Source organism: Pristiophorus japonicus, chromosome 1, assembly GCF_044704955.1.
Source record: "Pristiophorus japonicus isolate sPriJap1 chromosome 1, sPriJap1.hap1, whole genome shotgun sequence".
Lineage (NCBI taxonomy): Eukaryota > Metazoa > Chordata > Chondrichthyes > Pristiophoridae > Pristiophorus > Pristiophorus japonicus.
Window position 1 is genome coordinate 371802745 of NC_091977.1, and position 27807 is coordinate 371830551.

Here is a 27807-nt window from a genome sequence, read left to right on the forward strand (position 1 = left end):
GAATCTGTTGTCTATCATATAAAGACATATAAATTAAAAGACCATTGTGCTATGAGACTTTTAACCCTTACTAGTTCACAAATACAAAATATTGTATCTTTGTTCTTATATGCCTTTGTCAGAAAGGATCATTTCACAATATACTGAAAACTATAACTGGTAATAGTACAATGAAGTATAAGGTACAGCACCAATAATATTTTCAAAAAAGGACATCTTTTAATCTATTTTCAAGGAACAAATAACAATACAAGCAATGACATACACCTTTAAAAATGCATGGACCGGCCTAAACACCAGTTTGTCTTTTTTATACACTTTGTATTATCAAAGCCAAACAATCCTCAGACAATTGTTTCAGAAAAGTATTTACATTTCATCACATAGGTAGTAAAGTTTGCATTTCATTTCGTCTTGCATATATTTAACCTATAGCCAGGCGATATTTTTGTGTTTTTCTTTACAAAACTTACAAAAGGTAATGCAATAACGAATTTACCTGAGAGGAAATTTGTTCTTATCAATGTTTCTTTTCCCAAACTACCAGAAAGACTATACGGATGATTCTTAAAACACAGAAAATGAATAAAGTATCCTGTTACAGATACTGACATAGCTATCATCTTTAAATTACATAAGTACCATTAACTTAGAAGGTTTACATTCATTGCTAGAAGAAGGTTGTTTAATTTTGAACCATTTTGATTTAACACTGATTGTTGCAAAGCTACTTGCATTTCGTTTTATACAATGAAGTTGTTAATATGTGGAAGAATACATCTGCTTGTTACCCTGTTTCAAAAACATTGACCACTATCAAGTCAATGACTGCAATGGGAACCTTCACAATTCACATTGCATCAACTAACCTTCATTGTCAGTGTCTCATTTCAAACATAATTTGTTTCTTTACAGAATCGTTGTAGGAACAAACTGGAACAGTAATGTGGGAGGTTTGTTTCCATCAGTCACGCTGGCAAAAAATAGGTAAAGTCATACTACTCTTGACTACAATATGGAACATGCCTCAGCTGTTTCTTTGCATCCATTTTGGCATCAGGATCATCTGTATTCTGAAAGTACTCATTACAGCTTTTTGTTAAATAAAACTAAACGGATCCAAAATAAACAGGCAGCTTTACTGGCTGCTGGAGGACGTGCCTTTCCTTGGAGATAAGGAAGAAATTATGTTCAGAGATGTGCTGTTATCTGACTCCATGGAGCTGTTCATCATCAGTCCACATTGGCTGCTGGAAGGGTTGATAGTCCTGCAAAGTTGAAGTCAGTAGAGAGAAAGGAGTAAGAGAAAGTTTGGCAAATTGCCTCTTCAATCAAAGCTTGTAAAAACTAGGAATATTTTGTCCACTCTGCTATTTTTACTGCTTGTGATTTTTTTCCTTCTTTAATTAGCAAAACATCTGAAAATTTGATAAAGATTCAGGGCATGATGATTTAAAAAGATATATATAAAGGAGTGTCACGTCTATCAGTATCAAAGTTCCCCACCAATCCTATCTAGAGAAACACAAATCTCAGATACAGTGCTTAGATTTATTTCTGCGTAGCCCTACTCTTGATCTGCAAACTTAAGTGCACTGCTTTCTGGGCTGCTGCTTTCTCCTTGGCCTGACATTGCTAAGACAGGATAGTCAACAAAGATTAGAGAAAGCATTAGATTACATCAAAGCTGAGTGGCTTGTCATACCATGGCACATAACCAAACAAATGTGCTTGGCTTCAAATAAAAATAAAAAATAATTTAGTGAGGGGAAGGACTTACACTGTTCAACATTTTTTTCTTTAATGAACAAAGTACGTGAGTATACCTAAAGATTAAACAGTTACGTCACTTACCTAATATTTGATAGAAGAATTATCAGAGAAATTTTCATCAGTACTCCTCAGGTGAAAAATCACCTGAGTAGCAGCAAACTTTCTTACAAGTCACAAATTTAGTTGTACATGAAATTGGTTAAGAAGAAGTAAGAGGTCCTTAAAAGAGTCTCTTCCTTTCTCAAACATTCACCCAAAGAAAAATCTTGCAAGTGAGCAGGAGAGAGACGATCTGATCCCTTTCTGAAGCTGCTGATTAACTGTTCTGAACATGTGAACTGACGGAACATAGCAACTAGCTAAAAGAGTTGAACAATTAATCTGATTTCTTTCTATACATATTCCTACAGATCAAACATGTCCCAAAGCTGTGATAAACTAGTTGACCATGTTATAAAACCATTTGGTGCCCTAAAAAATTGATTTCTTATCCTTGCTATTGTAAAGAATCAGAAGATCACAAGATAAATACAGATGAGGGAGGCCATCAGCCAAAGCATCTGGAAAACCTATTATCTGCCAATCACAATATCCAACTGTCTCTTAAATGATTCCAAGACTTTTGCCTTTACTCTCTTTACACTTTGGTGACCAAAACCAAACACAATACACACGGTGTTTTTGGATGATCAGCCATGATCTTATTGAATGGTGGTGCAGGCTCGAAGGGCTGAATGGCCTACTCCTGCACTATTTTCTATGTTTCTATGGATGAGGATAGTCTACAGTTCCAGCATGACATCCTTCAATTTATACTCCACCGATTTAGCAATACAATTGAGCATTCTATTATGTTTCACATTGACTGGACATGTTTCAGGCAATGTTCCCCCTAATTTTTTTTTTTGAGTGTACAGCCCCAAATTTAACATTGGAAAAGCTGGTCCTGGGCTGCGCGGGACCGGCAGAGAGCTTAGAGGGAACGTTGGTTATAGGGTGAGATTTTTTGATACGGTGGGATGAAGTAAGATGGGAGGAGGCTTGTGTGGAGGATAAACATGGGCATAGACCAGTTGGGCCGAAAATCCTGTTTCTGTGCTGTAAATTCTATGTAATGCTAAAAGCCAATTCAGTAAACACCACTTTTAAAAATTGAACAGGTACTTTGACACCATTCATTCATTTTCCATGCCTTTTTTTTTACAACATGCAGTACCTTACATTTATTATATTAAATTTACTCTGTCACTTTCTGCCCACTTACAGATTTTTATCTATCTCATTTTGTAGGCCTTTGACTTCCTCAACAACTTAATACACTCTCCAAATTTGAGCAGTTTACAGTGGCTCTCTGAATCAAAGTCATTGGTGTAAATTTGAAATAGTTACCCCCGTTAAAAATTATTGAAACAACTCCAAGGATCTTTTGCATAACTCTGCCACAAAGCCTTCCATCCATAGAAACACCGTTCAGGGATATTTTTCTTTTGTTTGCGAGTATTATTCCGATCTCAGAAATCCACCTTTTTGTTTCTATGATCAAGAATTTCTGACAGTATGGATAACATATGATAAAGTATTCAGTTTTTATGGTGCAGCATAAAAACAGGAAAGGTTTGCTGTGCAAAACTTACCCCTGAAGCTGTGACTGTGGTCTGACCAGAGGGTGAGCCACTTTTCACTCTAGGTATCTCCTCTGGATTAGATGTAGAGGATGACGAGGAAGTTGGAGTCATTGTGACTGTATTGCTTGTGCCTGCAAAATATTTTGTCAGCCAGTCAGTCATCTTGTTGAAGGTGGTATTTTATACTTATTTTCAAGGTCCTTTCAACTAGTAATCTCAGACTCACTTGAAGTGCTCTTGGACTTGTTTAAATTCTTGGGTTTTCGTTTTCTAGTCTGGATTCCTTCTTTCTTCATTGCCAGAGGCCGTGGTACCTATGAGTATAAATGAAAATATGTTTTTAAAAAATGCAACTGATTATGTAATGACCAACTAAGAAATAACATAATCAACCATTTTAAACTGAAAAATGTTCATTTTAGCAGACTGTGAAATGTGTTTAAATGATTATAGAGTTTTATGTTAATAAAATAACTACATTTCATTGTTACATATAATGGAATGTTGCCTGTGTTTTTTCAACAATTGGGTGTAATAGATACAAAATAATAGAATCTAAAGCATGGATGTTTTAACAGGAGCCAAACAAGTCAATGCAAAAGATTTTCTTTTTCTCTTGATGCTATTAGTATGTGAGGTATACTGTTACCAATTTCAAAACAAATCAGTTTATTTGTGTTTTCAACAGATGAGGCGCAGTCATTATACAGTTTACACATCCACTGACGAACAGCCAAATCTTGATTCCATCTGCAGCTAGTTCCTAAAAGTTCTACCAAGGTGAAAAACTTGTGCTGTCTATAATAAATTGGTTTCCAATGGAAGAAGATAACGCACCCCATGAAGTTTCATGTAAAGCCCACAAGCATTGCAGACTGGCTCGCCTTCTGCATTCCTGCGCCATAAAGTGGTGGTAGATGTGTGACAGTTGGCACAAGCCAGGCCAATCCGCCTGGATGAAGACTGTAAGGGAATGACACACAAATAACCAGACCATTATAATCATGATGCACAAATAATTGAAGATTATAATTATAATAGTTATAATTGCTTATAGTTAATAACATCACATTGGACATAAATTACTCAGAAATTGGCTGTAAATTTTCATCTGGCGAAGCAAGACCAAAATCTAAAAATTATTTCATATTTAGACATGTTATGTGCCTCCAGAAATAAGGGGTTGGGGTAATAATCAGGCTGATGCAACCATTTCTGAATGTTATTTATACATTATGCAACACTAACTTAATAGGCACTATATGTGGAATATTTTATAAGCTTTTTATTCCACTAGTGAGGTTGACAACAAACCATAGGCAAGTTACACACAGGGTTTGTTTCCATTCCTTCCACTGGAATTACAGTGGCCCAGAATTTGTGGTGGGTAATCACAGTAAACTACCAGTGTTCCCCGTCATTACCCCTCTGAAATTGACCGCAACTTCAGGATTTAGCACATGCGCATCAGGAAATCCTAATGTTGCAGTTAGTCATTCATTGCGCTGGCACAGGCTGGGTTGTGGATTTGCCCCCACCCCCCACATAGCCGGCAATCAGTATAATCAGTGATGTCAAGGAAATTGACAAAAACTTGGGCTTTTCTGCAGTAATAGTGCTGTTAAATACCCCATTAAATGTTAAGCCTTGTTGGAATAGGTTTAACTGGGGTTTTAACAGCGTACTGACTGGTAAATAAACATTCTGGTCCTGAAAAACTAATTTTTACATTTGTGAAGTGTCACAATTCTCCATTATGATAAAAATTACAATTTGTTTAGTTTTTTAAATATTGTAATTTGTATTAAGAGCCATTGTACTGTTTTTGTATTGCAGCCGTATAAAATGTACAATATAGCCAAACTGGTTTGAGTTTAGGCTTTGGCTGCAGATGTGAGACCCCCTCCAACAATCAATCACACCCCATTTCACCTTCACACTGGCTACAGTAAAACCCAACCATACTAGCATATTATACTTTAGAATGAAAGTTTAAATAATTTCTAGATGGCTGAATAGACTATGTTTATGCTTTAATGACACAGAAATTGATGAATAAATGATGGTAAGTTCACAGCCCATGGCTGTATTAGTGCGTAAAAAAAAAACAGCAATTTGTGGTGAAGAAGAGATAACCCATGAGTTCTGATTCGCTACAAATTACTGGACAATTTGCACCATTCTTCCATTAGCCTTGCCAAAATTGAAAAAATGACCATCTCGCTGTGAGCCTCCCCATGGTGTGTCATGAAATTGCTAGATTTGCGCCATAAATATGAATGAATCTCGTTGCAGACATTAAGGGCTGGTAATTCATGTCGTAAGGATCCTGTTAATTACATGATTTATGGTCCACCTTGGGAGGCCAAGAAAGGGAACAATTAAATTGTATCACTCCCACAGGTTTACTCCTAGATTTTTTAAATGTTCAATTTTTACATTTTTTTTAAACTTTTCCTTTCTGTCTCTTTATACTCTGTCTAATTTACCCTATTCCTTGCCCGTCATTTGCTCTGTTTCTTTCTCTATCCTTAAATGTCATTGATTAAGGAGAAAGACCATTGGATCTGACGTTCTCGAGGTCTCAGATGCGCTGTTGATGTCGCCGCGTTTTTATCAATTCACATTTCCAAAGATTTGCTGCGCAAAAATAATATGATCTGAAGGGTAAAAAATCGAATTCATGGTGCTTGACCCAAGATGCGGCACTCCAGCAATTTCTGAGCCTTTTAAAATTAATAAACCATCATCAGCACAGAAAGCTGTCAACTAACATTAAACATGTAATTGGCATTCAGATAGCTGTTAGTAGAACATTTTCAATGTGTTTCAGAACACCTGCTGAATTTTCTGTTTCCCCAGATTTGAGGGCGGTTTGAAGCCAGCAGCAGAGCAATGCTATTATACAATCACTGCAAAAACAACATTTTTCAATCTGACTCCAAAGCTCACTTAGCAAAGAGGCATGAAACCATCATGATAGCCTCATACATCTTGGACTTAGGAGCAGTAGAAAAAAATCCCATGCCCTGAAATTAGGTTTTGCTCACAATGGTCATATTTTCCTACAGCGGGGCTATATGCAGTTACACATCTTATCCAGGAGCAGATCACTGAACGTCTGCTTGTAAGCCATGTCCCTTTACGCTGGTCTTAATTTGAGACATGGTCGGAATGTAACATATCCACATCGCACATTACAGATGCTGGCCCAAGATAATTTTCCGTGGTACTGTATAACAATACCCTAATATAGTGCTCAATTTTGCCCAACCCCTTTTTTCGGCGCATTTACCTTAATTGCGCCGACTTTGCACGCTGGAAACGGTGCCAGAAAAAAGTCGCCCCATCCTGGCCGCTCTTCCGAGTCCCAGGGTGGCGTGCAGTGTCAAGTGGAGGGCGGAGCAACAGGCCAGCGCCGAAAACAGTGCCGGCACCTGCGCGCATGCGCAGTGAAGTCTGTGCGCATGCTCCTGCCCTCCCAGCATGTCCTGCGGGTTGTGAACAGGAACCGATGCTCGCAGACCCTATCCCAGGCTGAAGGGATGCCCCGATCTCGCCGCACCTTATCCCAGGTCGAATGGCCTCCCGCACCGGCCGGCTGGCCCGCTGAGTCCCCGGGCCAAGGTAGGACTTCAGTTTTATTTTTATTTATTTGTTGTGCTTGAGAGTTTTGATTAAGGGTTGGGGGGGAAGAGAAGGAGAGTTTTGGGGGGGGGGGGGGTGAAAGAGTGTTTTGGGGGGTGGAGAAAGATTGTTTTGATGGGAGGGGAGGAACTTAAAAAAAAACTTGACTCTGGTATAAAGGTAGGACTTCTATTTTTTATTTGTTACTGATTGATTGCTTATTACTTTTTGTGGTTTGTTTATTTCTTTAAGAACATAACAATTAGGAACAGGAGTAGGCCATCTAGCCCCTCGAGCCTGCTCTGCCATTCAAAAAGATCATGGCTGATCTGGCCGTGGACTCAGCTCCACTTACCCGCCCGCTCCCCATAACCCTTAATTCCCTTATTGGTTAAAAATCTATCTATCTGTGATTTGAATACATTCAATGAGCTAGCCTCAACTGCAAGTCTTGGTGCTGGTCCTCAGCTTCCTTCTATTTTTTATTTGCTATTGAATGCTTATTTTTGTGCTTTGTAAATATACTAACCTGCGCCGATTTCTTAACTGCCCGCAATGTTTTTCAGAGCTGGCCACATACGCGGACCTAAATCGATTTGGAGTAAGTTTTAGCTGGCCAAAGTGGCATAAATGGCCAAAACTGCCGTAAGTGTCTGGGAACGCCCCCTTTTGAAAAAAAAACTGAACTAAAAAAAAAGGAACCTAACTGACTTACTCTGGAGCAAATTTTGGGGGGGGAAATGGCATTTTTAACTAACGCCAGAAAAAAACAACTTACTCCAAAAAAATTGATGCAAGTCTCCTAATCTGAGGAAGGGCATTCTTGCTATTGAGGGAGTGCAGCGAAGATTCACCAGTCTGATTCCCGGGATGGCGGGACTGACATATGAGGAGAGACTGGATCGACTGGGCCTGTATTCACTGGAGTATAGAAGAATGAGAGGGGATCTCATAGAAACATATAACATTCTGATGGGACTGGACAGGTTAGATGCAGAAAGAATGTTCCCGATGTTGGGGAAGTCCAGAACCAGGAGTTACAGTCTAAGGATAAGGGGTAAGCCATTTAGGACCGAGATGAGGCGAAACTTCTTCACTCAGAAAGTTGTTAACCTGTGGAATTCTCTACTGCAGAGAATTGTTGAAGCCAGTTCGTTAGATATATTCAAGAGGGAGTTAGATATGGCCCTGCTGGCTGAAGGGATCAAGGGATATGGAGAGAAAACAGGAAAGGGGTACTGAGGTGAATGATCAGCCATGATCTTATTGAATGGTGGTGCAGGCTTGAAGGGCTAAATGGCCTACTCCTGCACCTATTTTCTATGTTTCTATGTAAGTCATGGCCAAAATTGGGCCCTTAGTGCTGCCAGCTCGTATTGCTCTAAAAGCTTTTAAAAGCCAGCAAAGAGTGACTAAAAAAATGATTAGAAAAGGGAAGATAAAGACTATGAAAGTAAACTAGCACAAAATATAAAAACAGATGGCAAGAGTTTCAATAGGTATATAAAAAGGAAAAGAGTGGCTAAAGTAAATGTTGGTCCCTTAGAGGACAAGAACGGGGAATTAGTAATGGGGAACATGGGAGATTCCAGAAACTCTGAACAAATATTTTGTATCAGTCTTTAGGGTAGAGGACACTAACAATATCCCAACAGTGGATATTCAAGGGGCTATAGGGGGGGAGGAACTTAACACAATCAGAATTACTAAGGAGGTGGTACTCAGTACGATAATGGAACTAAAGGCAGATAAATCCCCTGGGCCTGATGGCTTGCATCCTAGGGTCTTAAGAGAAGTATTGGCAGGGATAGTGGATGCATTGGTTGTAATTTACCAAAATTCCCTGGATGCTGGGGAAGTCCTAGCAGATTGGAAAACTGCAAATGTGACGCCCCTATTTTAAAAAGGAGGCAGACAAAAAGCAGGAAACTTTCAAACAGTTAGCCTGACATCTGTGGTTGGAAAAATGTTGGAGTCCATTATTGAAGAAGCAGTAGAAGGACATTTGGAAAAGCAAAATTCGGTCAGGCGGAAGTCCTGTTTGACAAATTTGCTGGAATTATTTGAGGATGTAATCAACAGGGTGGATAAAGGGGAACCAGTGGATGTGGTGTATTTGGACTCCCAGAAGGCATTTGACAAGGTGTCACATAAAAGGTTACTGCACAAGATAAAAGTTCACGAGGTTGGGGATAATGTATTAGCATGAATAGAGGATTGGCTAACTAATAGAAAACAGAGAGTTGGGATAAATGGTTCATTCTCTGGTTGGCAACCAGTAACTACTGGGGTGCTGCAGGGATCAGTGCTGGGACCCCAACTATTTACAATCTATATTAACAACTTGGAAGAAGGGACTGAGTGTAACATAGCCAAGTTTGCTGACGATACAAAGATAGGAGGAAAAGCAATATGTGAGGAGGACACAAAAAATCTGCAAAGGGACATAGACAGGCTAAGTGAGTGGGCAAAAATTTGGCAGATGGAGTATAATGTTGGAAAGTGCGAGGTCATGCACTTTGGCAGAAAAAAAATCAAAGAGCAAGTTATTATTTAAAGGCAGAAAGATTGCAAAGTGCTGCAGTACAGCAGGACCTGGGGGTACTTGTGCATGAAACACAAAAGGATAGTATGCAGGTACAGCAAGTGATCAAGAAGGCCAATGGAATCTTGGCCTTTATTGCAAAGGGGATGGAGTATAAAAGCAGATAAGCCTTGTTACAGCTATAGAGGATATTGGTGAAGCCACACCTGGAATACTGCATGCAGTTTTGGTTTCCATATTTACGAAAGAATATACTTTGGAGGCAGTTCAGAAAAGGTTCACTCGGTTGATTCCTGAGATGAAAGTAAGCTAGTGCAAAATATAAAAATAGATAGCAAGAGTTTCTATAGGTATATAAAAAGGAAAAGGGTGGCTAAAGTAAATGTTGGTCCCTTAGAGGACGAGACCAGGGAATTAGTAATGGGGAACATGGAGATGGCAGAAACTCTGAACAAATATTTTGTATCAGTCCTTACTGGAGAGGACACTAACAATATTTCGACAATGGATAGTCAAGGGGCTATAGGGGGGGAAGAACTTAACACAATCACAATCACTAAGGAGGTGGTACTCAGTAAGATAAAGGGACTAAAGGCAGATAAATCCCCTGGACCTGATGGCTTGCATCCTCGGGCTTTAGAGAAGTAACGGCAGGGATTGTGGATGCATTGGTTGTAATTTACCAAAGTTCCCTGGATTCTGGGGAGGTCCCAGCAGATTGGAAAACTGCAAATGTAACGCCCCTATTTAAAAAAAGGAAGCAGACAAAAAGCAGGAAACTATAGACCAGTTAGCCTAACATCTGTGGTTGGGAAAATGTTGGAGTCTATTGTTAAAGATGCAGTAGCAGGACATGTGGAATAGGAAAGTTCGGTCAGGCAGAGTCAACATGGATTTATGAAGGGGAAGTCATGTTTGACAAATTTGCTGGAGTTCGTTGAGGATGTAACAAACAGGGTGGATAAAGGGGAACCAGTGGGTGTGGTGTATTTGGATTTCCAGAAGGCATTTGACAAGGTGCCACATAAAAGGTTACTGCACAAAATAAAAGTTCATGGGGTTGGGGATAATATATTAGCATGGAAAGAGGATTGGCTAACTAACAGAGAACACAGAGTCTGGATAAATGGTTCATTCTCTGGTTGGCAACCAGTAACTAGTGGGGTGCCGCAGGGATCAGTGCTGGGATCCCAACTATTTACAATCTACATTAATGACTTGGAAGAAGGGATTGAATGTAATGTAGCCAAGTTTGTTGATGATACAAAGATGGGAGGAAAAGCAATGTGTGAGGAGGACACAAAAAATCTGTAAAAGGACATAGACAGGCTAAGTGAGTGGGCAAAAATTTGGCAGATGGAGTATAATGTTGGAAATTGTGAGGTCATGCACTTTGGCAGAAAGAATCAAAGAGCAAGTTATTATTTAAATGGAGAAAGATTGCAAAGTGCCGCAGTACAGCGGGACCTGGGGGTACTTGTGCATGAAACACAAAAGGATAGTATGCAGGTAGAGCAGGTGATCAGGAAGGCCAATGGTATCTTGGCCTTTATTGCAAAGGGGATGGAGTATAAAAGCAGGGAAGTCTTGCTACAGCTATATAAGATATTGGTGAAGCCACACCTGGAGTACTGCGTGCAGTTTTGGTTTCCATATTTACAAAAGGATACACTTGCTTTGGAGGCAGTTCAGCGAAGGTTCACTAGGTTGATTCCGGGGATGAGGGGGTTGACTTATGAGGAAAGGTTGAGTAGGTTGGGCCTCTACTCATTGGAATTCAGAAGAATGAGAGGTGATCTTATTGAAACGTATCAGATTATGAGGTGGATGCAGAGAGGATGTTTCCACTGATGGGGGAGACTAGAACTAGAGGGCATGATCTTAGAATAAGGGGCCGCCCATTTAAAACTGAGATGAGGAGAAATTTCTTTTCTCAGAGGGTTGTAAATCTGTGGAATTCACTGCCTCAGAGAGCTGTGGAAGCTGGGACATTGAATAAATTTAAGACAGAAATAGACAGTTTCTTAGACGATAAAGAGATAAGGGGCTATGAGGAGCAGGCAGGGAGGTGGAGCTGATTCCATGATCAGATCAGCCATGATCTTATTGAATGATGGAGCAGGCTCAAGGGGCCGTATGACCTACTCTTGCTCCTATTTCTCATATTCTTATGTTCTAAAAGTACTGCTGTAGAACTGCAACCAACAGTACAAGATGTGTGTATCTACATATAGTACTGGCACTGGAAAAGTAAGGCCTAGGGAAATAAAAATTAATTCCACAGTATATGCTGTAGAAAGGATGAAATGGATAGTGGTGAGAGTAAAGAACATGCAGGTTACTTTATGCAACATCAGAATATCCTATGTAGGGTATATACAACAAAGGCATCCATCCAGGTATAGTTTAATCTTACTGAGCAATATTTGCTGGAGTTGCAAAGAACACTAAAAATACATCTCAACAGATTAAGCCACGTTAAATAGATGGTGTATGATGACTGATGAGACTGAGCACAAAAATCTAGTCTGAGGGGGTGCTGCACTGTCAGGGGTGCTGTTTTTTGGATGAGACATTAAACGGAGGCCCCCTCTGCTCTCCCAGGTGGACATAAAAGATCCCAGGGCACTATTTTGAAGACGAGCAGGGGAGTTAATCCTGGTATCCTGGTCAATATTTATCCCTCAATCCACATCACTAAAACACATTACAACAGAGAAGACACTTCAAAAAGTATTTCATTGGCTGTAAAGCGCTTTGGAAGATCCGGTGGTCGTGAAATCACTATATAAATGCAAGTCTTTCTTTCTTTTATCCCTTTTACTTTGTTACCTTGCTAGTTATTTCCTATTTGTAGTTGCCTTCTTGTTAAAATACGCAACTCTCATAAATTTCCCCACCCAGTTACTCCGTCTGATGGGGAAATATAAGCAAATAAATGCAAAGGTCAGATGACTGTTGCTGATTATTAACGGCCACGGTTAACGGTGGTTTCTGAAACCTTACAAATATCAATTTGGATATCATTCAATCTAATGAGAGATCAGATTAAAAGGTTAGTGCCCAAGTGGACCAATAATCTCACCCTTTAGCAGCCAGGAAGGCTAGAATATTTCATACATTTATAGTTTTCAGTTGGAGCCCAGGTAACTTTTCTTTCGATTTGCTGGCTGGAGATCGTAGTGAATTATTAAACTCCTATGAGGTTCCAGGGTCACGCCTTCGTCCCCCCCACCTTTCTAAACTGCGTCATATCAAGTGCATCATTACCTAGAAAATCCATAGTTCAACAGAATCTCGGGTGGAAGTTCAAAGTTTACTGATGAAGAATGGGTTGGGTCGACGTTTAATTGTAGATAAAGTTTCAACGTTTTAAATTGTTATTACTTCAACAACAACAAATATCGATCCATATCCTTAGATCCAAACTGTGATTTAAAACATGTTGGGCTCCCACTGCAAACCCTAAGCCTAATCATGGAAAGTGCCCACTGCCCATTTACTCCCCGAGCAAGAAGGCTGGCGTTCACTACCGTGTTGTTTCTTGTTCCTGACTTCAGTCCTTTTTTTTATTCTTAACAGAGGCTGTCGCCCCTGATTAATTCAAGCCTTATCATCGTGTCCATTTGCCTCATCAAATTAAGAGGCCGAGGGTGCTAATAGTCCTCCCACAGATTTTTTTAAAAAGACTTTAAAGTTGTTTTTTTAACACAACAGTTGAATGATTCCTGTTTAAAAAGGGGACCGCCAGCCGGGGAAAGACCAGTGATTAGAAAAACTAATCAACACGTTTTTAAAAGTTTAACGCTGTTAACGAGGTTAGAGAATCGATGCAATAAAGGTGATGATCAGATAAAAACTTGACGTCTTTGCACTTGCCAAATCCACAATAGTTTTATTTTATCTTCTGCCCGTTGATTTATTTAATGCTACACTCGCTCTGTACAGTACCTCGTACGCGAATGTTAACACATTTTTGTCACGTGTTAAGACACATTTAATACCAACAGCAGCAGAAAGATGAGCATAAACCCTTTCAGGGCTCCTATTGCGCAAATCACAAATCTCGACCTTTGGTTCTTTCTGGTTACAATATAATAAAATTAATTAATTCGATTTCAAGTGAAAAGAGTATTATCGAAGGCTGCTTGGCCTAGTTGATTAAAGGGAAGCATTGAAATACACAATTTTACTTGCCTCGCTACATCTAGAATTAGAATTGGGAGAACTCAGGAGAGCGAGGACCTACATACAATTCTGTTCTGCCTAACAGTGGAAGTTTCACAGATACTGACAGGCCCGTTGTGTATTTCCAGCAAGATTTGTTTTATTTTAGATTTACAGCAATTATAGTTTCCCCCTTTTATCCACATAAGGAATAATCTAATAATATCCCTAAAACGCTATTCCTTCCCTGCTGCGCCTTTATGTGAACACTGGAATTTTAGCAAACATCAACATTTAAAAAAACAGGCAAGTCATGAAAAACATGAATTGGGTTAATACATTTGATACATTTCGTCTTACTTTTAAGAATTACTAATGCATGTTTTAATACTAATAATGATGGATTTAGTAATAGGGTTATAACATATTCACGGAAAACCCTGTGTTATAGAAGAGGCCCTAATTGATAAATACATGTCTAGACTGGGTTGTGTTTATGAGGTTGAGTAATATAGTAATAATAGTAGATGCTATGCTTCACAATCACAACACAATCTTTTAAATAATCGGGTGAAATTACTGGGTAGATCATCAGTCTAATGTGCCATTAAACTAAAAAGTCCCAAAGGCTGGGGGGGGGGAGGGGGGGGACATGCATGTTTTCTGATTAACAGTTACTTAATCCTTCCACCATATTTTTGGAAATATTGCTGCCTTGCAGAATCAAGTTATCATGCAAACTTATCAGTAGTACCTGCTGTATCTGGATTGGACTGGCGGGGTTACATAAGCCGCTTACCATTCTCTTCTGAGGTTTGATAAGAGGTCGGCTGAGTCCGTTCATCTTATGGTATAAACCGCAGGCGTTGCATAGGTAATGGCCGGTGCCGTCGCGTCGCCACAAGGGAGTGGACATGGAGCCACAGTTAACACACTCCCGGGCTTCTGACAGCTCGTCCAATAGCTCTGCCATCCACACACAAAAATAAATAAATCCAAGTTATTGAAATAATTAACCACACAGAAATATTGTCCCAACATTATACAATAAGGTTCTAATGAATCAATATCCATGCCCGCAAGGTTTACTAGATCTTGTAAAGGGAGCGTTTTGTGATATTTAAAAGCTGTGTTGTATTTTGTATTATTTGTCTGGTATATATTTTGTATAAGATTTAAATTTGAATTTTTTTTAAGTGAAAACTAACTAAGGAAATGCAGCTCCATGTTTATATTTGCTTTCCGTTTAAAGAAAAATATAATTGATATTTTAATATCTAATGCTTGAGTTTCGACACTAATTTTATTTTTAGTATATTTGTTCAAGTTATCTCGATGTATGGGGATCCTTCCCAAGAAGTGAGAGGAACTTTAGGTGAAAATGTTTTATTTTGAAGGAAGTGACCTGGCCACTGAAAAATGAAGGCTGAATTTGTCTTAACGGATTACCAAAAATAGCAGCCTTGTTTAGGGGAACGGGAAGAATTGTGTTCTCGGGTTAAAGTTGTGTTAATTTACAAACACGAATAGAGACTGAATACATTCGTCTGAAGTTCGTCAATTCACTGTTTTAGTGGCAGTGATAGCCCCCTTAAAATGAATGGATTATTTTCTCCAGTAAAATAGCTGAGGAAACCACTATAAGTATCCGATAGCATGATTGCAGGGAGATTGATAGCTTAGATGTCCCTAATGCTTACTGAAAAGGGCCGCTTGGACATTGCTTTAAAACGTGGCCTTCCACCTGCCTGTACTTATACCACACCTAGTGCCAAGTCCAAACAGTTTGAGACTGCATACTAGCGGCGATCTCTCAACTCATGCTCCACTGTCACGCTGCAATTTTGCCGCCCTGCCCACTCGAAGAAAACGCTTGACATCTAAGCGAGATATAACTGCTGACAGATCTACTGGGCGGCTCTCAAAATATACCCATGGATAAATAACGCCAAATAGATACATGTTACATGCTCTCTCTACCTGATTGACCCATTCTGCTGCTTAAGGTCCTCGGTTTACCCGAATGATTTTAAGCAAATAGGCCAATTTCTTGTTATTTTAGTGGCCACTCATAATTCGTTATCAATTTGTTCTTCCGGTATTACCCCATGGATTGTAGTGAAGACCAGCGGTTCAATCCTGACTAAAAACTTCCTTTATGTTAATCAATGTAGTCACTGAAAGCAATATGATGGGCTGTGAACTATATCTGATATAGTAGACGGATACACAAAGTTAAGTGTTTCACTAAATGTATGCTTTCAAAGTTGGATACACACCCAGCCCCAAATAAAGTGGTTAAGAAGAGTGGCTAGACTCAAGAATACCTCTCCTTTGTAAACCTAACATCCATCTCATTCTAGTTGAGGTACTTTGCCCCTTTTGCGAAAAACATACGCCTCCACTGGTCAGTAAAAAAAATCCAGTACCAAAAAGTTTCCCAAGAAAAAAGAAAAAGATGTGGATTTCTATAGCGCCTTTCACGACCCCCGGACGACTCAAAGCGCTTCAAAGCACAAAAACATATTGCTTATTTTTAACTTTACATCCATTGCTAATTAGTGGTTAGTCTCTTCGCTGAATTTTTAAAAATATCTAACAAATAGATAAAACCATCTTCGAGAAAATATATTTGCATAAATAATTAGGGATGAAAAGAAAAGTTAAGAATGGAAAATGATCCAAGAATGAAGTCTCATGATGTGCATCTCCATACACAAACTACTAGAAAGGCAAAATACTGTGGATGCTGATATCTGAAATAAAAGAATAGATTTTCCCTCTCCACGGATGCTGCCTGAGCTGCTGAGTGTTTCCAACATTTTCTGTCTTTATTTCATAGACTACTGCTTGGAAACACCAAAGGGAGAGGACTGGGCACCACAGATTATTCTGTTTAAAATACAAACCGAGAGCATAATCATTTTGTTCAGTAGCAGAGCATCGTTCGCACTTGCTGTGCGGTTTCTATCTTTAAAATATATTCTGTGCAGCCTTTTGAGGTAACAGAAATTGCTGCATTTCCAGAAGTGAATTTTACTGTTTGCTCTTTGTAAATATATGGATTCTGACCAAGTGTCACATCTGAGCCGTTAACCTGTCTTTTCCCTTCACCGATTCTGGCGGACCAGCCCTGGATTTCTAACATCTTGTAAATGTAAGAGAATGACAATCCTTCAGATGATCAATATCCCATATAACATTTGTCTTAAGTGCCTTCTGTACGAAATGAAATGAAGCATTAGCGTCGTCCCCTTCATTCCGCACCCTCCTGTTCCGTCCAATTCTGTTGGAAATCCACACCTCGGCCGCCTCTTGTCTGGTTGTTTACTCTCGTCTGGTTGTTTTCAAATGAAGGAATATGCGTTTACCGCGCTTTTCTCCATCCATATAGAAGCGCACGACCTACAGCCTCGGGCTATAAATCAATCGTACTATAATGCCATCAATAAGACGTCTGGGCCTTCCAATAATTGTCCTAGTTAATAATGATGGGAATCCTCCTGGGATTCATAAATCAAGTGGCCTTTTTTTAAACAAGAGTGTGACCTAATAATACTGTGCCACTAGCTAATTGTCCGTACATTTCAAAATTGTGATACAATAGCTAGCCTTTTTTTTTCGTTCAAGTTCTTCACCGATCGAGACACGGAGAGGCGTGAATCTTGTGTGGGGAAAGAAGGCGCTGCAGAAATGGTGGGAACATTTAGATGTAACCTACAAGTATACACTAGAAAGAATTACTTCAGACATGTCTCTTGGATTGATCACTGCAACAACAAACATCAGAGCAGCGAGAGGAGAGAATTAACCCCCTTTTTTTTACATATTCCGCAGAAGTTGCTACATAAACTCAGTCCGCAAACAAGTTGCAGCGTTTCCACAGCAGAACTTTGCGGGTTGTTTAAAAGATAATTGATTTCGCACCATCGTTCTTACATCTACCCTGCGCTTGTAACTAACTGAAGAGATGTAACGACGAAGATGAGTCTCCAGCGTGAGCCAGTAAATTAACGCCTAGATGCATTGGCAAATGGTGGGAGTTTACATTGAAGCGGTATTCGAGCCGTCTCGGCTGTATGTGACAAAATAGTGAAGATTGTTACAATTAAAAGCGCCAGTCTGCTAAATACAAGCTGCAAAATACTATGGATGCTGAAAATCTGAAATCTAAACGGAAAATGCTTGAAATACTCAGCGGGTCAGGCAGCATCAGCCTGCCACATTGTAAAGACAAGCAGACATTATTCCAAGCAAACGATGAAATATTGTTTTTAAGTATTTATTATCAGTTCAACATTCAAATACGTGACAAGAAAATGGAGACAACACTTCTATTGCAATAGTGATTTTAGAGATCTGTTATTTGACCTCGACGGAATTCATATTGCAAAGGCAAAATATGTGGCATAAACACATTTTGAATCACATTTTGTAGAGTAGTATGATTGGTTGCATTTTTCAACAACAAAAAACTGGCTCCAGCAAGTCACAACTCTAGGAAAGCCTGGGAAGAAAGATGTTTCCGCTTTCGCTTAAAAAAAAGCCCCAACCAGACGAAACCTTTATGAGCCCACTTTCCATGTCGCGACACAAAGACCCGCAGCCCGCGGTGAAAAATCATTGTCATTCCGAAGTGTTCAGTAATATATATATTTATCGATGGTGTTCATAATTAGCTAATTCGAATGGGAGTAAACTAGATCTTGTACCGCCATCTCTTGAAATTACACACAATTCATTCAGAAATGCGGCTGCCGATTGGAGAGAGTTTTACTGAATTGGGACATTTTGTGTTCGCAGGCTTTAAAAGCATGATTGAACATAGTGTCCCTAACTTTCAGTAACATAACGTGCTCCTCGATCTATCATATAAACTTGTAAACCATTAGCCCCGAAGGATTAGGTTTAGTATAAATTATGTAATCATACAATGTCGTATGTTGTAAAAATAAGACCTATGGCGGGATGTTAGCTCTACTATACTAAAATACCACAGATTGAAGCTTCAGAAAAGAGCTGTCATTTTTGTTAATTTAGCTGATCTAACCACGGCCAGTCACAGATAAACTGAATTTTTGAGAAGTTTCGTTTGGTCTGCGAAAATTCTTAAGATTCGTTTAAATAATAAAGTTTGAACTTTAAAATGAATGTTAACAGGTAACTTCTGAAAGTAAGCTTGCCAACCTAATTACTATTCTATAGAATATTTTCAATTGTGAATTGCTGAACAAGTAGAGAATTATATATATATGCTTTTTGATTCGGATTCAGCTCGGAGTCCGATGTGGGTCTCGAAGAAGCTTTTTGATCTGCATCTATATATCCGGCTTCAGCTAGTTTTCTCCTATGACTCTGTTCAAACAGAAGGGGACCATGGCCAAAGCTATTAACATGATCAGAAACGGGGCCGAAACAATAATCTTTACGGTGAATGCAGTGTATTTCCATAATACCGACCACGGGGACAAGCCTGCGCACTTGGAAATCCATTGCCGAATATCCACAGCAGAATAGCCATTGCGAAATATCAAAAGAGTATCTATCTGATCTACAAAAGCGCTAGATCTTTGTAAATGTTTATACCTATCACTTCTGAGTTCATATTTAATCACTGCGATTGATGTTAAAGATTTATCTTTACTGCAAACTACTATGTCATTGCCTTATAGTAGTCATTTTACCCATTAAAATCTGGTCAGACAAGATAAGAATGACTAATGCCACTAAAAGGGGCGTGTGGAAGAAATTAAACTTTATTCTCGGATTTGCGGTTTGACCTAAGCAGCAGGTCTGTTTTAAAATCGTTACACGTCGATACTATCCAACTTTTCGCTAACTGGCGTAAAATAATAACCCGCCTTCCATAAAAGCACCTCTACCCTTTCCATCACTCGCAATCTGCAGCATGCCATTCCCTTGGCCTGGGAGGTCGTTATTACAACGCCCAAAATGTGCAATTGATCACTGGCCAGGATTATGACATAATTTCGTTCTACCCATTGTTATTTTTTGAAGAATTATTTATATTTTATTACAGCAACGTGTTATCCAGGACCTTATTGAGCTCAGGTTACTTGATTTTTGACATCGGATCGATGGACATTTGCTTTTAAAAAGTACTGCATCTTAAATGCAAAAAAAATATCTTAATGAGCTCAGCGAAATTGATTTTAACCGAATTCAAAGCTGAAATATGTTCCTTTGAGCACTTAAGCGTGCTTATTACAACAACAACTTATATTATATAGCGCCGTTAACTTCATAAAACGGCCCAAGGCGCTTCACTGGCGCGTTTATCCCATCTCTAAATGTCGCTTTCTCAATTTCGCAAAGTAGGATGCCGACAATTGAGTTTTCTGTATCCTACCTCGTTTTATGTTACAGAACTGTCACCATTCATAGTAAAGTAATCACAAAATATGTTCGGGGAGAAAGGGTTACACAAATTCCAGAGAGGTTAGTTGTAGTAGTCAATGTTGGTCAATGAATATTTCAGGAAAAGGAAATTGCTACTTTTCGTAAATTATCCTCAGGGAAAAAAGACAGTATTGCTCTTTAATATTTAGTCTTGCTCTTTAATATTTGGCTAGAAGGAAATTACGAATTCAATGAAATTATCACCCGGGTTATTGCATTAATCCAGCAAAGCACAAATAAAGGTAAAGACAATGATGAGACGAATTTTGTTATTTGACTCACGCCAAAGTTCTTACGTTTCTGTACCTTTATCTACTGGCTGTTATATTTGACAAAGGGGTGGCATTTTTATCCGTCTTAACATAATATCATTGTTATTTTACTAATAAATAAGAGGAATTTTAGGACCATTTCCGATAAGTTGACGTTTGCTTTAAGGGTACCGATGGTAGACATCGCTGACGTATTTACTTTTTAAAATATGATTCTGTCCCCCTTGAGAGTTCATTTTCCTTTTCAAATCTTATTGTTTCCCTTTGTCAAAGGTGAATGGATCTTACCAGGATATGACTATGAGAAATTATGCAGCATTTTGGATTTCATTTAGTGAGACTCCACGATGTTATTACCACTTTACAATTATTTGATAAATTAAAACAGCGGATCTGAAGGTCCAGCTTGTTTGATTTTAAGAGCCCGCATGATCATGTAAAGAAGTGAAACGTTTGTAAAAGCCACAAAAAAACACCAGAGCTACAATATAATTTTCGGATTATTTCGCTACTATATAAATGCAAGTCAGTTTTTCTTCTTTCTATTTGGTGGACTAGAAAACAGAATTACATTTTATGTGTGTGTGTATTATACAGATATGTGTGTGTCAGCAACCGTTTCAGATACAATCTACTTCACTCCGTGTAGGCAGTTGTTGAGGTTCTGGACGATCAATACATGTACATTTCCAAAATATAAGTAATCGTTTAATAATATAAAAGACACTGTAGTCTAATTCAGTAATAATTCCAGGATATGATACACTGACGATGATTGAAGACTCAAGTGTCATTGCACAGGCAATTCAATGGTTACCTGATACAAAAATATAAATCTTCGCTGAGTAAAAATCTATCGTTCTTATGATGATTATTTTCTTTTGCTTACCGGAATATACACTTACGGCGTTCGCAAACTGCTCCATTGTTATACGGTTTTGGATGACCTATTATTTCCGTATTTTATCCAACAAAATACATTTACTACAGAGTCAATCAGCAAACATCTTCCATTACAAATATATTCGAATGAGAGTTGTGAGAAAGAATGTGTCAATGTAAATTTATCAAGAAGGAAACAATCCTGCTAATTTCATACAATTGGGTGGTAAGTGATGTTTGGGTTTACGTAACATGAATTGCCAGTATCTGTTTGCTTGACATGTGGCTTCGCCATTTCAGTTGAATATACTAATTCGGTTGCTGTAGTTTCTGCACGTTTCCCAATTGTTTATTTCAATATTATTGGATGCCTATAGGCCTGTAACCCGATGATGTTTCTTATGTTCCATCACCTTTGATAGTGTATGATTTAGATTTACCCGCAGCCTTCATAACAATGTTTTATCTTCTACATTGTTTTTGATTATACTTGTATGTCAGCAAAGTTTGGCATATTTAATAATTAATTCCTCGGTATTGTTAGTAGTTTGTGATATTAGATGCTAGTAAGGTCATTCTCACTGAATGAACACACAAAAAGTGAACTAATCTTAAATTATAAAGCTCCTATTTTATTCTGATTATATCCGCTGCATTGATTCTTGCTGACTGACTTTTACCTGTAAGTTCATACCACTGTTTACTGTTGATTAAATGATATATGTTGTCCAAGAACACAGGCAAAATTACAGTCACATGTGATGAGCACCAGATTCCTACCTTTTCGACTAGACTACACCAAGTGTTAAAGTAGTAACAGAACGAAATACTTTAGTTCCATTGCTACTAAACGAAAGGCAGGAATTCCTCAGCTACGAACGCTCATGAGAAACCCGAGCATGTAACCAGAGGCCAGGTATTCGCAATAGGAACTGATCGATTTCATAAGCAAGAGATACACGCTAAAACTACAAAGTTTGAAAGTTTTTTAAAGTCAAAGAACAAGAACGCAGTTACAGGCTGTAAACAGGCCCACGAAGGTGGATCAAATATGAGTCGATACGTAAATGACTGCCGGTTATAATACAACAGTAACACTCGGGTCGTTTTCAAACACTGAGAGGGTTGACTTACCTCCATTGGGTCCGCGGACAGGTATAGTTGTAGGTCTGCTCTGCAAGCTATGCAGCATTGAGTTTTCAAAAGACCCTGCTGCAGTCCAAGCCGAAGTCAACTGTGGCCCAACGTAAGAAGTGTAAGGGCTGGGGTAAGATCCATTAAGAGGCCTGGCCAAAGGGCTAGTGTACTGATCTCTGCCATTCATGTTCAGACTGTTACTGTAGGCGGAATCTCGAGCAGCTCCGTTTGAAATTGGTGGGCTCGGGGAGAAAGAGAATCTGCTGGAAACCATATGATGAGGGCTGCTAGAGCTGTAGGTTGAGCTTTCTGTGGCAGGCTGAGTCCAGACCGAGTGGTTAACAGAGTGACTCTGTTGGCTCGATCCGCTGCCCTGGAGATAGGGGATGCTCTGGATCATGGAGCTAACCCTGGTGGTAGGAACATAGACGGGAGAACTTGTACTGGAGTGCATGAAGTTGTTCGGAACATCGTGCGGGTAGGTACTCGAACCCTGGGCAGCTGCCACAGGCAAACTTTGGTACATTTCAATAGATGGATGTGTCACAAATTCCCTCTTTATTCCTCTAGACAGAAACAGTTTGCCTGTTTGATCCAGATCCGTCATAAAAGTTGCGAGCTCTTCCGAGCTGTGGCCAAAGGGGACGTAGGCGTCTACTGACCTCCCTTGCAGAAGGTGGTTCCTATCAGTGTCCAGATTGTTAACCGAGGATCCCGCTAATCTCAAGCTTTCTTCTGATCCCGAGCTTCCTTCTCCTCCACTGTGGTGGCGGCCAGCAAACTTTAGGTAAGGCTGGTCAGCCGCTAAGCTTAGCCCGTTTGATGTCAGGTGTTTTGCCACGTTTGACCAGTCGGGTTCATTCAGGTCCATCCAGGTTCTGAGAAGTCCAAACGCCAAAGTGCGGTCCTGGAAATGAGCCCAAAAGAAATACACAGTAAGTGTAAAGAATCAATAACAGAGAGAGGATGGGGGGCAGTGGAAAAGAAAAACACACACAGCAAGAGAGCCATTCTCGAGTTAGTTGTTAATTAAATTAACTCAAGTCTCATATTATCGCAATGTCGCCCACCAGACAGAGAGAACAATAGTATCAGACACTTAAATATCTTTTTAAAAAAACCGTCCGAGCAATTTGGCGTGTCTGTTATTTTTCAACACAATGTAATGTGATAAAATGGTTAGAGTCGAAGAATCATTGACCTACTGATTTATAAAATGTACTGGAAGTAACTCACGGCGTATCTCCTTTGGGAGATTGCTTTGTGCAGTTACGACGAATGATGAAATCTAAAGATCCCAAAAAGTACTTCACTTTAAAGCTCTGTGACTTTTCAATTAAAGTTATTTTTTCTCAAAATTGCATAGTGATTCTAACCATGAACTAGTAACTAGTGGCCTTTTAACTTAGCCCAGATATAAAGAGATCACTGGTATTCAAAGTAGGAATAACATTAAATCTAAAAGAATTAAGCTATTGGAAAATGAAAATCTCAGTTTAATATCAGAAGTTAGAAATTATTATCTTGGTGATCACAAGTGGATTAAATCAGACTATTATAAAGTGTCCTTATGAAATGCAGAAACTAGTGGCATATAACTTATTGACACTAAGTCAGCCAGAAGCCAGTGGTGCTTCTCAACAAAGTCAACCAGTGCCATTTTAAGTGTTAAATTTGGCTCCGACTGTATTGACTTCCCGATACAGCTTGGGGCTCTGCATTTATATTAACTTTACATCAGATATCTAATATAATCCTTTTGTTGCTCTTTAGCAAACTGTAACATGATCCTAAAACAGCCGGCGCCCGTGGGTTCGCTTTAGACTGAAAAATCCACCCACCCACCTTTTCAAAAGGAGGTTAGACGGCTTTAAAATTAAACAGTGGAAAGTTAAAATTCCCAGAAGGATAACGGAGAGAGAGAATGTACTGTGTAGCAACATAATTCAATTTACCGTTGTACGGTTTACCCACCTGGTTTACAGACATTGATTTTTACACGATACCAATCTGAACCATCGTAAAGGCTGCCTTTAAGTTTTAGCTTTAAAAAATCATTAGCCTTCCTTCCTAACAGAGTCCACAAGACAAGCGTGTGACGAAACATGCCGCTACCTCGTCTGTGGCGTTTACCGCCGTTGTCCCAATACAGTGTTATTTGAAGATTTCAATTTATAAAATAATATTAACGTTGGCGCTACATTAAATATGACCTAACCTGTCCTTAGAAGTCCCCATTAATGACTAGGTACCTCGACGGAACTGATCGAGACAAATCGGCAACTTGTAAACTCGAAAGTAATTCGTTTTCCGTAGTAGCGAAAGCGCTGAGGTTTCGAAAGATAAGTTCGTCAAAAATTACAGAAACCACACATCGATACAGATAGGCCCAAAATGAACAGTAAGTAATATGTCTTAGTTACGCCAGACTAGAGTAAGATAACTCCGAGATAAGAACTATAATAGATAAGAACTAAACGCACGATAAATAACCACAAAACATCCAAGTACTATCACAGCCGTCATTCTACACTTGAACCAGACCGTTCAGCATCTGAAAAGAGTGTGGAAAGAAAGGTGCCGACCTAATGGTTTGCCATCAGTTAGGTGTTTGCTGAAGTCCAGTGTGTCTTAAGACCAGTGTGTCTAGGTGCTTGGTGGTAGAGTGCGTGTCCCTGCTCTCTGCCGGGCTATTTGAGAGGAGGCAGCGCCTTCAACACAGTTCAGTGGAAAACTGGAGATCCTGATTGGATTCACACAGTGCTGACTAAACACAGACTCTGCAGCGCCTCCACAGCGGTACCAGCCCTAACATACACCATGACCCCAGCAGAACTGGCCCACAGAAAGTCAGTAAGCTCTCTGCGCGTCTCGTTTGTATCTCCAGCCCCATAGATAGGTAGAGACGGGAAGATTGAGGGAATCAGAGACTGGGTGCCAGAGAGAAAGAGATAAACAGGGGCAGAATGTGAAAATGATTGAGTGGAGTAAGGGACAGCAGACTATTTGAACTCCGATCTTATACACGCGAACTAAAAGTAGCACATTATAGACTACCTTCGGGGAGAAGAATGTGACACCGATCTAAAACTGGTGGAGACATTTTGTGATCGTGTGCTAAATAAAAAACATGCATTCTAGTGCTTTGTTTCAGGAGAGCCAACACGCCAACTGGTGATACTCATTGCACCTGTCTGGTTCTGTCGATTTCAGTAGTTTTTTGGGCGCTAACTACTCGGAACGGACACGTTGGAAGGCATATTGTGCAACGTCACATAGGCGCTAACCTTGCTGCTAGTTTGCTCTATTGCTTTGCCTCCAGTATCTTGTAAAAGATGAATCGGCCCCGCACGCAGGAAGAGAAAAACACATTGCACGGTTAAAATAACTCGGTTGCCCTGAGATCAGGTGCGCAGTTGAACAGTCAGATTTCTTTAATCAATCTGAGCCAAGCTGGCGGGACTGCCCGGCTTTCAGAGAGACTTCGAGCTGTATTCGGCACACATAAGTCTGCAATTTCAGAGTTACATAAAAACACCCCTAAAACCAGCACATCTCCACTAAAGGCAGCCGCTTCAAGTGACGAGAGCCAGGTTTCTGTTTAACGGGGTTATCCATTTATTTTACTGTTGTAAACATTTGTGTAGAACCAGTGTCAGCACTGGCTGTGGACAAGTGAATAAAAGTCCTTCAAAACAAAACAAAACAGGGACACAACTTGGCAAGTCTCGTCCCTCCCTTTCCAATACAATCAGATGCGTGCGCGGTGATCGCTTACTATAAACTATATTATTGTAACACTATGCCAATGCATTCATATTTTCAGAATACACGTAGCCCCAAACCTTTCAAAATCCCTTCTATCCCTTTCTGTAAGAGTTTTCAGTCTCCGTGATTCCTACTGAGAGCAAGCCTGGCTTATTAAAAAGCAACAATGCAGCTATCTCAATTTCCCGCTGGTATATCCCACACAAAGCCCGATCGATACTGCCGTTACACTTTCAAAAAATATCGATATTCAAGTGCCACCATATCACTGGCAATGTGGACATTTAATTCCGACACTTAAGTGGTTTGCAATGCAGCTACCATTATGCAATAGTCGTTTTCCGAGACATGCTTTTGATTTCGTTATCAGTTTTGAAAAATCCTTACGTCCAGTCCTGCGAGGGAGTTACAAATCTTTCTCATATCGCCGTTTGTTGCATAAGAAGCACTTATTAATTAATAGTCTGTTCTGTTAATTTGTCTGCGACTGCACTCGAACCATTTGTAAAGGTCTGTCGGTTTAACTAAACCATCTCGGCGTCAGGGGCCTGACACCTTCACATACCAGGGATCCTCCTTTGAAGCTTTAAAAGTAAGTGACAATTTACTCCCGGGATTCATTACACAAACTGCACATTGAACAAAGTGCAAATTGAAATAAACAATTAGTCAAATAATCACGTCAGTGGCTAAGTAGCTTTGATTGAAATTGTGGGACAATATATATAAGGCTGACTTGTGTCTCCTTGGTGAAAATAAGACAAACCTGTGAGTTTGTAATCTGGCTGCATTACAAATAGACCACTACTCATCAATGACTAGTTTATTCCGTTTTTAGAAGTAACGTTTAGGTCGCCTTTTTCAGCATCAAAAGCAGAGCTGGAAAAAGGTGATTAAAAAAAGGTCTAGGATTTCGTTGTTAGGAATATTAAAATTAATAGTACATATATTGATACTATATAGAAATATATACACGAATCTAGTACATATAAAATTAATTGTACATATGTATGTATACACATACCACTCGCACGCTAGTGTGGAACTTGTACTGCGACCAGACAGTTGATGCTCAATGACTTTGCAGTGTACTTGACTGATGCATAGAACTGCATTTTGCGTATTCATTCGATGAAATAGCAAGTGGCCTCACGGGTTGTGTTCACAGCGATTATCCCTCTAACGCATGGCAAATTAATATTAACGTAATATTGGCAGCTTCGTATAAAAAGCTATATGGAACTTACTTGTAGCATTTAAGATTCATGCAGAAGAAGTATAATGATTTCTCATGGAGCTTTTTAAGTCAATTGGGTTCCAATGGGAATCGGATTATTACGTTTAGTGCTGAAGAAGTCTGCTTGATTCTGTATAGGGTGGTATACGGTAACTGATATTATACAAATAGGAATTGATTGTATTACCTTGAAAATGGGAATGTAACTTTATTTGCCGAGCCGTGTGTATAGTTTTGCTCAGTTTAATTCTGACTGTTACATATTGTCGAGGATTGAAACGAGTCGCCCAGCTGTGGGGGGTGGCTGGTTATTTTTGCGCACAAGAGGAAGGCTGAGAATTGCACACAGGTTTT

The 27807-nt window shown here is 39.4% G+C and overlaps 1 protein-coding gene and 1 long non-coding RNA gene across 7 annotated transcripts in view; one reads left to right on the forward strand and one right to left on the reverse strand.

Moving 5' to 3' along the window:
* Nucleotides 1–197: 197 nt before the first annotated feature.
* LOC139273785 (GATA-binding factor 6-B-like) lies at nt 198–27304 on the reverse strand. Of its 6 annotated transcripts, none has more exons than XM_070890899.1 (7): nt 27241–27304; nt 22446–23355; nt 14492–14703; nt 4236–4361; nt 3625–3712; nt 3408–3529; nt 198–1268 (listed from the first exon to the last, which is right to left on the reverse strand). In XM_070890899.1, the coding sequence occupies exons 2-7, from the start codon at nt 23317–23319 to the stop codon at nt 1206–1208; spliced, it is 1485 nt and encodes a 494-aa protein (XP_070747000.1). In that variant the 5' UTR covers nt 23320–23355; nt 27241–27304; the 3' UTR covers nt 198–1205. The 6 variants fall into 6 exon arrangements, with proteins under 6 accessions (XP_070747000.1, XP_070746995.1, XP_070746999.1 ...); XM_070890894.1 differs by lacking the exon at nt 27241–27304 and adding an exon at nt 25034–25170; XM_070890898.1 differs by lacking the exon at nt 27241–27304 and adding an exon at nt 24667–24772.
* LOC139273826 (uncharacterized) overlaps nt 26624–27807 on the forward strand; it is a 152471-nt gene continuing 151287 nt past the window's right edge. The window contains exon 1 of the long non-coding RNA XR_011595396.1: nt 26624–26808. This is a non-coding gene — a long non-coding RNA (uncharacterized lncRNA). The remainder of the gene's footprint in view (nt 26809–27807) is intronic.

Excerpts from the sequence above, each read along its gene's own strand:
- LOC139273785 (XM_070890881.1), bottom strand. Across the intron at positions 4,362-14,491 it reads GTCCAATCCAGATACAGCAG|TCTTCATCCAGGCGGATTGG; the intron begins GTACTACTGATA and ends ATTCCCTTACAG. Across the intron at positions 3,713-4,235 it reads TTTACATGAAACTTCATGGG|GTACCACGGCCTCTGGCAAT; the intron begins GTGCGTTATCTT and ends TTATACTCATAG.